The sequence below is a fragment of the Peromyscus californicus genome, unplaced genomic scaffold, assembly GCF_007827085.1.
Source record: "Peromyscus californicus insignis strain IS unplaced genomic scaffold, ASM782708v3 Scaffold_7__1_contigs__length_154581171, whole genome shotgun sequence".
Lineage (NCBI taxonomy): Eukaryota > Metazoa > Chordata > Mammalia > Rodentia > Cricetidae > Peromyscus > Peromyscus californicus.
In genome coordinates, this window is record NW_026294595.1 from 139,909,495 (window position 1) to 139,923,434 (window position 13,940).

General features: G+C 55.5%; 1 protein-coding gene across 5 annotated transcripts in view; it reads right to left on the reverse strand.

Moving 5' to 3' along the window:
* Cdh22 (cadherin 22) overlaps positions 1-13,940 on the reverse strand; it is a 124,086-nt gene that overhangs the window by 16,979 nt on the left and 93,167 nt on the right. For all 5 annotated transcript variants that reach the window (XM_052723075.1, XM_052723070.1, XM_052723071.1 and 2 more), the window contains 2 exons: positions 12,925-13,178; positions 7,111-7,247 (listed from right to left, as the gene is read on the reverse strand). In XM_052723075.1, the coding sequence (XP_052579035.1) occupies positions 7,111-7,247; positions 12,925-13,178 (391 nt within the window). The remainder of the gene's footprint in view (positions 1-7,110; positions 7,248-12,924; positions 13,179-13,940) is intronic.

A 13,940-nucleotide genomic window follows, 5' to 3' on the forward strand; every position in this document is an offset into this window, starting at 1 on the left:
TGGATGGGGCCAGGGGGAAGGGAAGAGGACACAGGCGTGGCCTAGTGAGCAGAAGGATGTGTCACCTTCCCCCGAGAAAGGCAGAAGACACACATCAAGCCCCTGTCATGGGTCTGTGCCTCCCCGCTTTATCCTGTCAACTGTGGACTGAGGTAGGAACTTGAGTCAATGCTGTTTTGTGGATGAGAAAACAGGCTCAGAGAGGTGACGCCTCCTCCCTGGGGTCTCATGGCAGAACTGACAGAGCTGGTCTGGATGAGGGGACCTGGTTTCAGAGGGAGAGTTTCTAGCTAACAGAGTCTTTTAATTCCTCAGATGCCAGAACCCTTCTAAGCCCCAAAGGCCCTGCCTCCTCCAGGCAGCTCTCCTTGACTGCCCTCAGCCCAAGCCCCGTACTCTCTCCTACAAGGTCTCGTGGCATGAGTTAGACGGCCAGCCCCCCCTGGCCTTGACTCTCCTTCCATTTATCTTCCTCCCTCTGCCCTGGGTCTGCCCTTCAGTTCCTTCCTGATGGCTTGATGCTTGCCCTCACCACCTTGTGCACATACATGGCTTCCTGGGATGCTCGCTAGCATGGCTTTTACTGGGTACCGTGTGCGTGTGCGTGCGTGTGTGTCTGACTGTCTGTCTGAGTGCAGGTGCATGTGTGAACGTTTACTTGGAGGCCTGAGAGCAACATCAGGTGCCATTCTCAGGAATGAATGCCATCTACCTCTTTGGGGCCAGGGTCTCTCACTGGGGCTTGCTGATTAGTCTGTGCTGGCTAGCCAGTGAATCCCAGGGGTTCCCCTGTCTCTTCCACCTCAGCTCTGAGGTTACAAGAATTTCCCACCATGCCTAGCACTTTTATATGGGTTCTGGGGATTGGACTCAGGTCTGTGCTCTCAAAGCAAGTGCCTTACGGAGCCCACACCCCATTTTTGCCGCCCTCATTCATCTGTGTAAGTAGAAATTTTGTTTAATGCTGCATGCCGTAATAGATGATTAATAAAGTTGTATGCGGTGAGGCATCTCCCTGTCTGTGGCATCCACGCCTATGGACTGCTCAGAAAAGACTCTGAGAAGGCTGCACCCCTCCACGGACCCATGGAAGGAGCAGGAAAACCGATATCACATCAGCAAAATTAGTGGGTCGGATGCTGTGACTCTCCTTGGCACCACAGAGAAAGAGGAGTCCAGAGAGAGCAACAAGGCAAGGCTTTGAGAGCGGGAAGTGGAGAGGGACCCAGGGGAGAGATCATCCTTGCACTCACTTAGTGTGGTGGACAGGGGAGGGGAGCAGAGTGGAGGGACCCTCTCCCTGACAGCCCCCGGCCCAGCCCTACCCTCCTCCCCAGGGAATTAGATTGCATCCCTACCCTAGGCTCTGATTAGAGCCAGCCAGCTGGGCAGAAAGATTGATCTTCCCAATTACCCACAGCCCAGGCAGGCATGGGAGGAGGAGGAGGGTGGGGAGCAGAAGAGGATCCAGCAAAGGCTGTGGAGACAGCCTGGAGTGGCCTCCTGGCACTTCTTGCCCTGTTCCCATGTCCCTTTTGTGGGAACAGGAGGCTCAGGAACCCTTCTCTGCCTCTCTCAAGGACTTTGGTCATGTGCTTGGCTCCAATGTGCAGAGTATGGGCTGTGCCTTTGTTGTGGGACTGACTCCTCTGAGTGGAGGGATGCAGTGAAGCCGTGAAAACAGTATCTCTGGGATCTGGGCCCTGGGAGAAGCTTTCCTTCCCTTGGGGCAGAGTGGGCTATCTTATTGAGACTCTGTAGACATCACGGTCTCTGGCCCTGTATCTGCTAAGAGCTCAGGATCCCGGAGGCACCACTCAGCTCAGTAATGGTTTACATACCTCTGAGGACAGGAAGTTAGTGCCTCTCAAAGCAGACCCTACCATCCAGCCAGGTGGCCCACCTTGGCTCCACAGTCACTGGCCCTGTCTTGACACCCCACATGAAGTTAGCATGAGTTATCTTATTAGCTCCAGTGTAGCTGGAGAATTTCTCTCCAGCTCCCACCAAGTTCTGCCAGTCCCACAGCCGCTCAGACCCAACCAAGTAAACACAGAGACTTACATTGTTTAAACTATTTGGACTAATCTCTGCACTCCAAGCTGTTCTGTGCCCTTCTGCCTACCCTCCTCCAGGCCAAGGAAACCATGAACACCCTACATCTGATCATAGTACTCTTCTCCTCAGAGACCTGCTCTAGCTCCCTATTACCCCAGCATCTGGCCGCATAGGGGACATTCAAGAACCTTCCTACAGGGTCTTGCCTCTGCACTCCCGCCTCAGCTCCCTGCTCTAGCCATGAGCATCTCTGTTCTCAGAGGGGTTGCTAAACTGCTCAGCTGTAGCTCAGGGAGATAAAAATCTCAGCTCTTCAAAAGCCTTCCTCTACCAGAGACCCACCTTGGAGTCCCTTCTGTCCCTCAGTGGTGAGCCAGTCCCTCCCTGTCCCTCAGATCTCTCCAAAGGACCTAGTCTACACGCCAGCTTCTTGGTGCTCTCCCGCCCCCGACCGGCCCTCCCCTGCCCCCCCTTCCTGGGAACAGTCACCACCAAACCTGTTCAGCAAGGGATCCATCATGGGTAGCTGGGTGGACACAGGGGAGGACTCCCTGGAGGAAGCCTTGGAGGCCACTATGACCTCTCCTCCCTCCACAGTGCTCCAAGGAGCACAGGACAGAGAGTCAGGAAGTCAGCCGCTCCTTCCTGGGCTTCCATTTCCTTGTGTGAAATGGAGTATGGTGGAACTGGGCCATCATCTCTAACATCCCCATGCCTCAGATTCCTCCATGGCTACGAATGATACTTGCTAAGTGTCTGTCAGGCACCTTACCAGAACCGGACAAATATGATTCCCAAACCCCGGGGGTGGGGGTTGTTTTATATGTGATGCCGACCAATGCTTTTAAATAAACAGAGGCCACTACCTTCTGCAGCCTCTGTCCCTCTGCCCTCCAACAGGGCAGGAAGTCACCGCCAGCTTCAAGAAGGGAACACAGGGAGAGCAGAGGAGCAACCTGCCAGCTCACAGAGCCGAGGACCACACAAAGGGAACCTTTTCTCACCTCAACGTCCCATTCTCCCAATTGCGTGTATAGGCCTTCCTGCCCTCGTGTTGACCTACACCCGCCCAGTACCTGGCCACAGTGCAGACCAGAGCCTGCCCTTGAAGGGGCCTCAGTTTGCTGACAGTCATCAGTCTCCAGATCTGTACACAAACTCATCTGTGTGAAGGAAAACTCGGGGTGCTGTGAGATGTGACTTGGCCCAGGGTGACCCTTGTGGGAAAATTCCAACTGATTTGGGCAACTCCTTGTCATGGACAGTCAGCCACCTTCCTTACTGGCCAGGCATGGGCTGGTGACCCTGGTGGAGCCTGCTGCGTGCATCCTCACCTCCAGCCCCCTCTACCCCATCCTTGGCTCTCCAAGTCCCCCCCAAGACTATCCCTTTACAACTGCCCTTTCCACCGAAGGATCCAGACACAAATTGTACTTTAAATTCAATATTGGTCATTAATATTTCATGATTACAAAACGTTAAAGATAATGTCAGTGGAAGGCGCGTCTGCATGGGCAGGATGGATGACTCAGAGGTTCGGGAGAGAGGAGCCAGCATACTAAGTGGGCCCAAGCCTTTGAGGTAATCCAGCGTGACAGGCGGCTGCTCTGGCTGAGGGCGACATCCTCCGAGGGGCCCACAGAGCGCTGCAGCGTGTATAAATATTTCCCCTCTGATCCTCACCCCCTCTTGTTTGTTCCGCCTGGGAGCAGGTGGGGCTGTGGGACCCCTGGCTCATCCCCTTTGCTTCTGAGGGAGCCAGGCAGACACCTCAGCAGGAGGACACAGGGCCTGGGGGTGGAGCCAGTGGGGCCTAGGCAGACTTCTGGTGTGGAGGATTGGGTCACCCTGGGCTAGCATGGACTCGCTCTGTGGTTTGGGGCCTTAGTCTCCTCATTTGTGAAATAGATATGGTAACTATCTTCATTAGAGATGGCTCGAAGGTGGTGTGGTGTGGGTAGGGGTTATTTGCCACAGATTGTGCACGTGCATGTGTGTGTGTGTGTGTGCGCGCGCGCGTGCGCATGCCCGCGTGCTCGTGTGTCTTGTTGGAGGTTGACATCAATGTCTTCTCTACAACTCTCTGCTTATATGTCAAGGCAGGGTCCCTCACTTGAACCCAGAGTTGGCCATTTTGGCTAGTCTAGCTGACCAGCTCGCCCTGGAGATTCCTTGTCTCTTCCTCGTGAGCAACTGGGATTACGCATGGACTGCCATACCTGCCTGGCATTTATGTTGGCGCTGGAGATTTGAACTCTGGTCCTCGTGATTGCAAGGCAAGCACTCTTCCCATGGAGCCATCTCCCTAGCTTCCTACTTTACTTTTGATTACATATGTGTGTGTGTGTGTGTGTGTGTGTGTGCACATGCCACAGTGCACAAGTGTAGTCAGAGGACAATTTGCAGGAGTCGATTCTCACCTCCTACCATGTGGGTCTCAGGGATTGAACTCAGGTTGTCAAGCTTAAAGGCACGTGTCTTACCCACTGAGGCACCTTGCCGGCCCTTTGGTTTTGAAACAGGATCTGCTGTTGAACCTAGGGTTTGCCGTCTAGATTGGCTGGCCAGTAACTCCAGGAATTTGCCTGCCTCCACCCCCTGGTGCTGGGACTATGTCATCATGTTCGTCTCTATGTAGAAACTGGGGGTCTGAGCTCAGCAGGAGCTTTGTACACTGGACCAACTCCCCAGCCCCAGACCAAGGGAATATGACCAGGGCACAACACAGGGAGAGCTCAGCTCTGCACCAGGCCAGGCCAGACTGGGAATTTGCATAAAGGATTTCACCTGAGTCTGTTTCCTCATCTCCACACTGGGGCCAGCTGTAGAACCAGCACTCCTTAGACGTGGAGATCCGGTGACGTCATCACTGTAAAGGGCCCAGACTCCCCCAGTGGGAGAGAAGCCAAGTGCACAGTCCAGGCGGTTAGGGAAGCAGTGAATGCAGGGCTTGCTAACACTGACTGATTTCTCTGCACTAAGAAGTGAAGCGTTCCCTTTATTAGTTAGTATAGAGGTGAGGAGTGGGCAGGTGCTGTGGATTGAAGCTCAGAGGGGCATCTCAAGCCTGACTGGGAGCCGACTTCTCCCAGAGTCTCGCCCCCACCCCATGGTCAGCTGGGTGGGATGTAGTGAGGGCAGAGAGGGAAGTCGGACAGCTACAGGCGCCTGATGAGCACGTGCCAGGGAGACCCAAGGTGAGAGCGCTGGGCTGAACCCAAGGAGGGACTTGCTAGTGGCCGGATGTCAGACAGGTGACAATCCCTGGGCCAAGGAGGAGGCACCTCTGTCTGTCAGTCAGGCCTCTGCCTTCCCTGTGCACAGAGCCTCAGTGACAGCTGCCTTGGAGCAGGCGAGGGAGGCTCAGAAGGTGGAGGAACTCCCCCCACCCCCAGTCCAGCGCTAGGTCCTCTCCAGCCACCTTTGTTCTCTCTTCCAAGCGGAGGAGGAGTGGATTCAAAGGCTCCCAGACGCCGCCCGCCGCCGCACTGAGGGCTGAGCTCGCTTTGTGTTTGCCTTTAAACTGCAGTTGAAAGAGACGAAGAGGACTTCAGCCTAGGGACTTCCTCGGCCCTGCCACGGGCCAGCGGGGCCTCCGAAGTGGGAGGAGGAAGGGAAGGCGGGCACAGAGAGAGGGGAGGCCAGCAGGAGGGCTTCGGGATAGGGGTAGGTCGGCTTGAGCTGCCCTAAGGCTGAGACTCAGCGATCTCCTGCATCACTCAAGATGCTTTCTAGCGGTTTGCTGACGAGGCCTGCAGAGGTGACAGGCGACACTGGAGAGCGAAGCTGAGGAGACCTGGCAGGCACTGGCTGGCTCTGCCCACTCCTGGTGCTCCATGAGTTCCTTCCCTCTGCTTCCCACTTCCACAGCCTTACTTATGCAGACTCCTATATTTCAGGATCATCCTTTCCTTCCCCGGCTCAACCCCCACCCACCCAGTGGCTCCAAACTAGGCCCCTACTTCCAGAAACTTCTCCCCAGCAGAGCCAAATTCCTTTAGTGGTTTTTTTTTTTTTTTTTTTTTTTTTTTTTTTTTTTTGTGTGTGTGTGTGTGTGTGTGTGTGTGTGGTTTTTTGAGACAGGGTTTCTCTGTGTAGCTTTGTGCCTTTCCTGGAACTCACTCTGTAGCCCAGGCTGGCTTCGAACTCACAAATATCCACCTGCCTCTGCCTCCCCAGTGCTGGGATTAAAGGCGTGTGCCACCACCAACAGGCTCCTTTAGTGTTTTTGACATCTGTACCCATAAGCCTTTGACCTTGCTCTATCAGCACCCTGCCTCTGGGGCTGCAGCATTCCCGTGTGCTTCCTGGCCCAGGCTGGGCTATCACCCCTCCCCCCAACACCACTGCATCTGACCAAGCTCCCTACTTCCTCTCAACCCCTGTCTACTCCAGACAGCGTCCCTCTAATGCTCAAAGCCCTCTCCATTCCAACCTTAGGATGAGTAAGTAAAGTCCAGTCCCTCCCTGCCAGTGGTGGACCACTCTGCCTCGCTCCAACTACTTTGGCTTATCGCAATTCCTCTAACATTCCGGGCAGCTATCACCCACTTAGGAAGGAGCCTTTACCCAGTCTATTCCCCCGGCCTGAACTGTCTCCCCTCGATAAGGGCAAGGTGTCCTGATCGTCCTGAGGTCTTTGTGAACAGATCTTCCCAGAGTAGCCTTTGCCCCAGAGAAACACTGCCACCTCTCTTTATTCCCCTTGGCTTATGGCTCCTTTGTACCATGTCACCTTTTTCAGTTTGTGGCTGGCCTCCTATGAGGACAGGTAGTGTCCCTTCTTTCTGAGACCCTGGACTGGAGCTTGGCCTGTAGCAGAGGTTCAGTAAAGGAAGGAAGAAAGTTGCCTCTATACTAGCCCTTTCTTGTGGGGCTTAGAGGGCTCTACTAGACCTTCCTTCCTGGAGATCTGATTCTGCCCACATCTCTACTCAAGTAGCCTCAACCCCTGGCTCCTCCCCCATGAGTCTTGACTGACAGTTCAGCCTTTGCTCTGACCCGGCCACTGCCTATTCACGTTTGCTCCTCCACTCACAGGGCCCAACTCACCTGCTTCCATGGCCAGCACGGTAATGTTGTGCCAGCCGGCGGTTTCGCGGTCCAGCCCCTTGCCAGTCACTATGGCGCCAGTGTCTGCATCAATGTTGAAGATCTGCTCCAAATCCGAGTCACGGTCAATGGCATACCTGAGTGGGGGACAGGGTTGGGCTGATCAAATGTGCCCCAGTGTCAGGAGCCTGAGCCCATGATTTCCCTACTCCACCCTACTCCAAGAGAGGGACCACCCCCTAGAGACACAGAGCTTATCATCTCCCTGGAGCTGGTGATTGCTGGATCTCAGGGGTCAGTGGAGAGGGCTGAAGACCACATCCCCAGGACAGAGTCACAGATGTCTCTCTCTTTGCTTTCCTAAAAAGGAGGCCTCAGAAATGGGCTTCGCAGCGAGAGGGAGACAAGGGGGCTTTAGGGTTAGCAGAGGTGCCTGCGAACTGACTGTTCAGGGAAAATCAAAGGCTATAAAATGGCTGGGCTGGAGGTGGGGAGAGCGATTTAGGACCAGGAGTTGGGGTTCTGAGAATTTTGTGCAGGAGAGGGGGTAGAGGCAGGTTAGGATGCTTCTGGAGGCCAGGTGGTCCCCAGACCCAGGGCAGCTGAGCCTGGCCTGGGAGGGTGGGACTGTGGCTGCCCCTGCTCCTCCTGCCTGAACAGCACACTTGCTAATCTGCAGCTTTTCAGTTGCCGCGTGAAAAGGCCCTTTGTTCCGCCTTCTTCCCCGGCCTTTGTGCTTCGGCTCCAGGCCTGAAAGGCCCGTGTCCAACACATGTCTCAGGCGGCAGAGGCCCAGAGAGGCCCCGCCAGCGCCCGCCGCCACTTTCTGCACTGATAACACAGGCGGGGTGCCGTGGCTACGCACAGACAAAGGCCTGGCATGCAGGCAAAGGCGCATTGTGCAGCCAGGACAAAGCAGCCAGGCAGGGAGGAAAGCTCTGGCCTCTGCTCTTCCCTCAATCCTAGAGAGGGAAACTGAGGCCTGGGGGAAGCGATACCTGCAGGGTTCAAAGCCTTGAGAGACAGCCTTTGGAGAGGCCTGGGCTGCATGCAGGATCAAACCTCTTAGGACCTCAGTTTCCCCATCTCTCCCACAGGGATAATAGCAACGGTAAGGGTCTGAGCACACCATGCTGGCATTTCCTGTCACTCGTTCACCCTACGTGACCTTGAACCAGTCTTCCACCTCCTTAGGCTGTTTATATATCTAATTCAGAGCCACCTGGCACCCTGGTACGGATTGGGTGAAGTCGGGGGGAAGTGATTTCCTATTTGCTGTTGGGAGTGGGGTGAAGGTATGTGGCAGACTCGAGGGATTTGCCATGGGCAGAGTGGAATTTTTAAAGTGTGTGTGTGTGTGTGTCTCCATGTGTTCATGTATTCATTTGGGTGTGCCTGTGCTCATGAGGACCATGAGCAGTATCCTCTGTCACTCTTTACCTTTCTCCCTTATGACAAACTTTATACCTGGAGCTTGCTGCTTCGCCGTGCTGGTGTGCATGGTCACACATGTCTTTTTACATGGGTGTTGAGGATTTGAACTCAGGCCCTCAGGCTTTTTCAACAAGTGCTCTTACCCACTGAGCCATCTCCCCACCCCCCCAGGCATCATCTCTTCCTGCCTTGGATTGCTGAGTGTACCTCCTCTTGCCCCTGGCTAGCCAGGGGTGCTACTTGGAAGTTCAGACTCCAGCTGACCCCCTTTTCCTGGCATGCATCGGACAGCTCTGAGATTACACTTTCCAGCCGTCCCCAGCTTGGACCTTCATGACCTGAACATCAAGCAAATGCCTTCTCTGGGCTGTTCAGGGTTGTAAGAGAACAGGACCCTGCCAGACACCACGCTCTTTGCTCATCACCCCCAACTTACATCACCGAAGCTCCCAGGATAAACTCAGCTGAGTGTGGTTGTGTTGTGCACAGGACACTGTTCTACTAGCTAGGTCATGATTCCCAGCCTTGAGCACATCTTCTCAGGGGGCCTGTCTTTATTTACATTAAGATGCCATGTGGATCCTCTATGACCCTCCCAACTAGGGGTGCATAATTTCTCTGCTGTAGAGTTAGACTCTGCACCCAGAGGTGGGACTCCAGAGCCAGAGTTCTTTGGGGCTTGTTGAACTTACCAAAGAAAGTCTCAATGCCTGGAGCCTTGGGTCCCCTTGGCCCCCAGCCTGACCCTGCCAGGTATTTGCATGGGAAGGAGGTGGAACAAGACTCATCTAGGTGCTTGCTCAGTTGAAAGGAATCCTGGAGGGCCACGCTCATTTGCAGGTGGAGGGGTGGAGGTAAGGGTGCTGAGGGAGACAGGACTGAGGAGAGGTTATTTCATATTTGCTGTTGGGGGTGGGGTGGGGTGAAGACATGTGGCAAACTGCAGAGGGATGTGCAATGGGTAGAGTGGAGTTTTAAAAGTGTACATGCCAGGTGGTGGTGGCGCACGCCTTTAATCCCAGCACTTGGGAGGCAGAGCCAGGCAGATCTCTGTGAGTTCCAGGCCAGCCTGGTCTACAGAGTGAGATCCAGGATGGGCACCAAAACTACATGGAGAAACCCTGTCTCGAAAAACAAACAAACAAAAAAATGGGTTTTTCCAACAACCCATTTAGCTATGGACTCACCAATGGAGTAATCCTTTGATGAAGTCAGCGCCCCTAAGATCCAATGCCTCTCCTCCCTCTCCTGTTCTCCTCTTCCCCATTTCTCTTCCTCCTCTTCTTCCCCATTCTTTTCACCCTTCTCTCCGCCCCTCTAGTCTTTTTTTTTCCTTAGAGGGGATGGCAGAGGCTGGAGCCTAAGAATAGGCAGCTGTACCCAAGGCCACAGGTGGGGACACTGTAGGGACCATTAGCCAGTTAAGACCTAGGGGACTGGCCTCAACCCTGGCTGTCTGGCTTCTAGCCTTGGGAGCCAGTGAGTGAGTGGGAGAGAAGGGCTCCCTGTGGGGCAAGAACTGCCTGGCAGGCAAGGGAAGGGGGAAGCGGGCACACCTTATGTGCATGTGCACAGCCATGTGTCCTGTCTGAGCTGTGGGCAGGAATGCATGTCTGTGGTGTGACTGTGAGTGGGCATGTGTGTGGGACACTATGCTGAAGTTGGAACAGCAAAGACTTGAGCATCCTTGGCTCCACCCTGGTCTGTGACCAGGCCCTCTGTCCCCAGACAGGTCACTTCCCTCCTTGCAGCCACACTCAGCACACTGTGCCAGGCGCTCTCCCGGGAACTTATTTCATTTCTCCATTCTAGCGGCACATTGGCTCCCTGTTCGCCTGCCTCAGGACCCTTGCTCTTCCTGCTCCTTGGAATGCCCTCCCCACATGTCCACACTCTGGCTACGTCATCCTGCCTTCTGTTCACCTCCCCCCACCAGGAGTCTGACCACTCAGTGCAAAGTGACCCCCTGTGACCTCAAATCCCGCGGACCCTCTTAGTGCATCCTCTCCATAGCCTGTATCAACACTTAATAACTGCTGATATGGACGGGAGCCCGTCTTAGCGCATGCAACAGTGACTCTTAGGTGGCCTGCAGACCCTTCTCGGCTGCACACGGTCCAGCACTGGCCTTGCTTCTTCGGGTCTGTGCCCCACAGTCAGGGAGCTCTGCCTTGGAACTGCCCTTGGTTGAGTCCCGGCATGTCCCCAGGCCTGGCTCTGAGTTGTGCAAGGGAAGCCGAGCGAATGTTTGCGGTGCTAAATTGGAGCTGTCTCAAGCTCCCTGCAGGCTCTTCCACATCTGAGGAGCACCAGGGAAGGGGCCAGGCACAGGGAGATGAAGGAGGGTGAGTCGTTGGTTTCAAAGTCTGTCCCTTCAGCAGGGATGAAAGAAGAGGAGAGGGAGTGGAAACGGAGAGGAGGGAGCTGCAGACAGGAACATGACCCGACAGACGGCCCCTCATCCTGCCCCACCCCGTGATGCTTGCAGAAGCCAACCTGCTCGGGTCTCCAGTTTTCTGAGAAACCCGGGTGACACTGTCCTCTCGGAAGAAGGCTGGGGCCAGCCAGAGGCCAAACAGTATCTAAAGGCTGTGCCTGACGGCGGGAGACAAAGGGCTGTGGCCACATGCTAGGCTTCAGCCTGGAAGGTGAGCTCCTATCCCACCTGGGAGGCCCTGGTGCCTTACCCCTTTCTGTAAACTATTGCCTCAGGCTCCTGACATCTGCACAAACCTTCCTCTACCCGGAATGGAGCCCAGCTCAGGTCCATTCCTGCCAGTTCCAAGAATTCTTCCCATGTCCCCGAGGCTTTCTCTCAGTCTGACAGACTATGGCAGCTAAGTGAGATGGGATCTTTGTATCTTGTTGGCTAGGGCTGGTACAGGCTGGGCCCTGCACAATTCTAAGAGGCCTGTCAAGACAGATTATGGCAGAGTGTCTGGAACTGCACACCACAATCTTTAAACTCCCTTCTCCTCAGTCCCCGCAGAGCTCAGCTTGGCCCATTAACTGTGTAGCAGGGAGTTGGGGAAGAACCTCTTCCATGTCCATCTGACACCAGCTAATCCTCCCACCCGGCCCTTTCTCGGCGTCCACGTCTACCACAACTGCCGTCCCCTCTCTTCTGTCTGAGTTTTCCAACCAGGGCCTCTCTAAAGTCCGCAGTTCACAAGTCCCCGCAGCGTCCCCCATCACTGCCCTGCCTCTGCCTCAGACAGGTCTGAGCCTGGCTCTTGATCGACCCACCCTCTCTCTAGAGTCCCTCTTGTCCTCGCTGCCTGGCAGGTCCCTCAGCCTTCTCTTTCCAGGCTCTTCACCGGGTTCCTCTCTTTCAGGGCTGGTCTCCTCGTCTCTTTTCTCTGTCTTGTTTCGGGTCTACTTCATTCTCTACTGTTCAGGGAGTGTGCAGGGGTGCTGGGCCTGTGAGCTGGTAGAGGTTTCCATCCTCTGGGTACTGGTTCAGTGAGGGCAAACAAGGATTGGTAATCGCGGACATCAGGAAATCACAAGTTAGGAAGTGAGCTGTGTGGAGGAGGAATATGGAGGGGAGTGGGAGGGGCTGGGGCAGGGTGGCATGGGGTGGCATTGGGGGCAGGGGCCAAGGAAGGCTTTTAGAGAGGGATACTGTTGAGCAAAGGGAGAGAGAGGCTAGAGATCTGGTCCCAGGGGCAGCCACAGCATAGGCCCTGAGAAGGGGCTGAGAGGAGCTGGAACCCACAGAGTCAAGAGGAGGGGAGCATGTGGGGGGAAGGCCTGGAGGTTTCTGGGACGTTCAGGGTCAGGTTGAGGGTCAAGGTGAAGTCTGACTGAATTCAAGAGGAGGGTGAGGAGCAGAGGAGGCCAGGGTTAGCTCCACACTGGAGCAAGACCTGGCTGTCTCCTGTTGAGGACAGAGGCTGGGAGGGCTAGCCAGGCGACATGCCGGCTTGAGCCAGGCTGTGACCACAGCTGGGGAGTTCAGGGCGAGAACTCTGGCTACATTTTGAGGTCGAGACTTATAGATGGATGAGAGACAGACAGACGGAGAGAGGGGCGTGGTGGTGGAGGAGAGAACACATGTGGCCGAAAGGGCAGAGAAGCCTTGTAGAAGGGATGCCTTAAGAAAACAGGGGCCTGTTTTGCTTGGTTTTGCTCCTTCTGAACGTGGTGAGGGGTTGTCCACTGAGGCCTGGGGTGGGCTGGTGAGGGAGGAACCGGGACTCTGGCACGCTGGGCACTGGCTCCCCATTTTTGTCCCTGTCTTGCCCGGAACTGCCCTTTTTTTTTTTCTTCCTGGGCTCTCTGGCTCCTAGGATCCCCCCTCCCCTCTGCCTTCAGTCTGCTGGGGTTGTGCATGTCAGGACAGCAGGCAGCAGGCGTGGCCCCGGGCGGGGGTCTCACCGGACGGGCCGGTTGGCGGCGTCGGGGTCCCGCGCCGTCACCACGCCGACCAGGGAGCCCACCTGCGCGTCCTCCTGCACCTCCAGGAGGCCGGAGGGTGGCCGGAACTCGGGGGGCTCGTCCACGTCAGTCACGGCCACGCGCACGATTGCTTGGTCTCGGAATGTGCCCAGGTCCGCGAAGCGGGGGTCCACAAACTTGTTGAGGGCTTCCAGCACCACCGTGTGCACCTGCTGCGACTCGAAGTCCAGGCGCTGGGGGAGGCAGAGAAGGCCGGTCAGTGACGGGCCTGGGGGCTGATGGCATCGTCAAGAAGGGGCACACAAATGGTCACAGTTGGCTCAGCCCACCATAGAGTTGGCCGTCAGAGGCCCAGACCAGCCCTTTCCGGTGTAAAGGGGGCTCCTAGGGGACTGTTTTTGCCTGGAAACACACAGGCACCACTTTAAAAGGCCCCAATCCCCAGGTTGCTTGCATCCCCACTCAGTATGTTTTCATCAGTCACTCCATTTAATAGCCACCTGTAGGACCAATATGGCAGCGATCTCCTTTTACCCATGAGGAAATTGGGATCAGAAGGGCACAGCGACACCCTGAGCAGGTGGCCCCTGGAACAGCCAAGAATCAAAGCCAGGCTGTTGGGGCTCCCGAAGCCAGGAGAGAGAAACGGGCACAAAGATCTGCAGGCCTCAGCCCTGGGTTCCAGCCCTGGCTGTCTGCAGCCAGCCATGAGCTGACTGTGGACAATCAGATGGACCCTTTTGGCTTTGAGGGAGTGAATGAAGTTCCCTAAGGGGAGAGCACCTTGACTGAGCTTGGCTCTAGCCTTCCGAAACAGATGAAATCAAGGGCAAAGCTTTAGTTACTATGGTCACGTGATATGGGGGGCGGGGCTTTCTGGAGTCCCTAAGCCTATGTCTGCCTGGCATATGGGGTCCCTTACCTAACAGCACAGATTACCTTTTTTCCCTGTCCTGTTGCCCGAGCAATTGGGATGCAGCTGGGCGCTGCCCTAG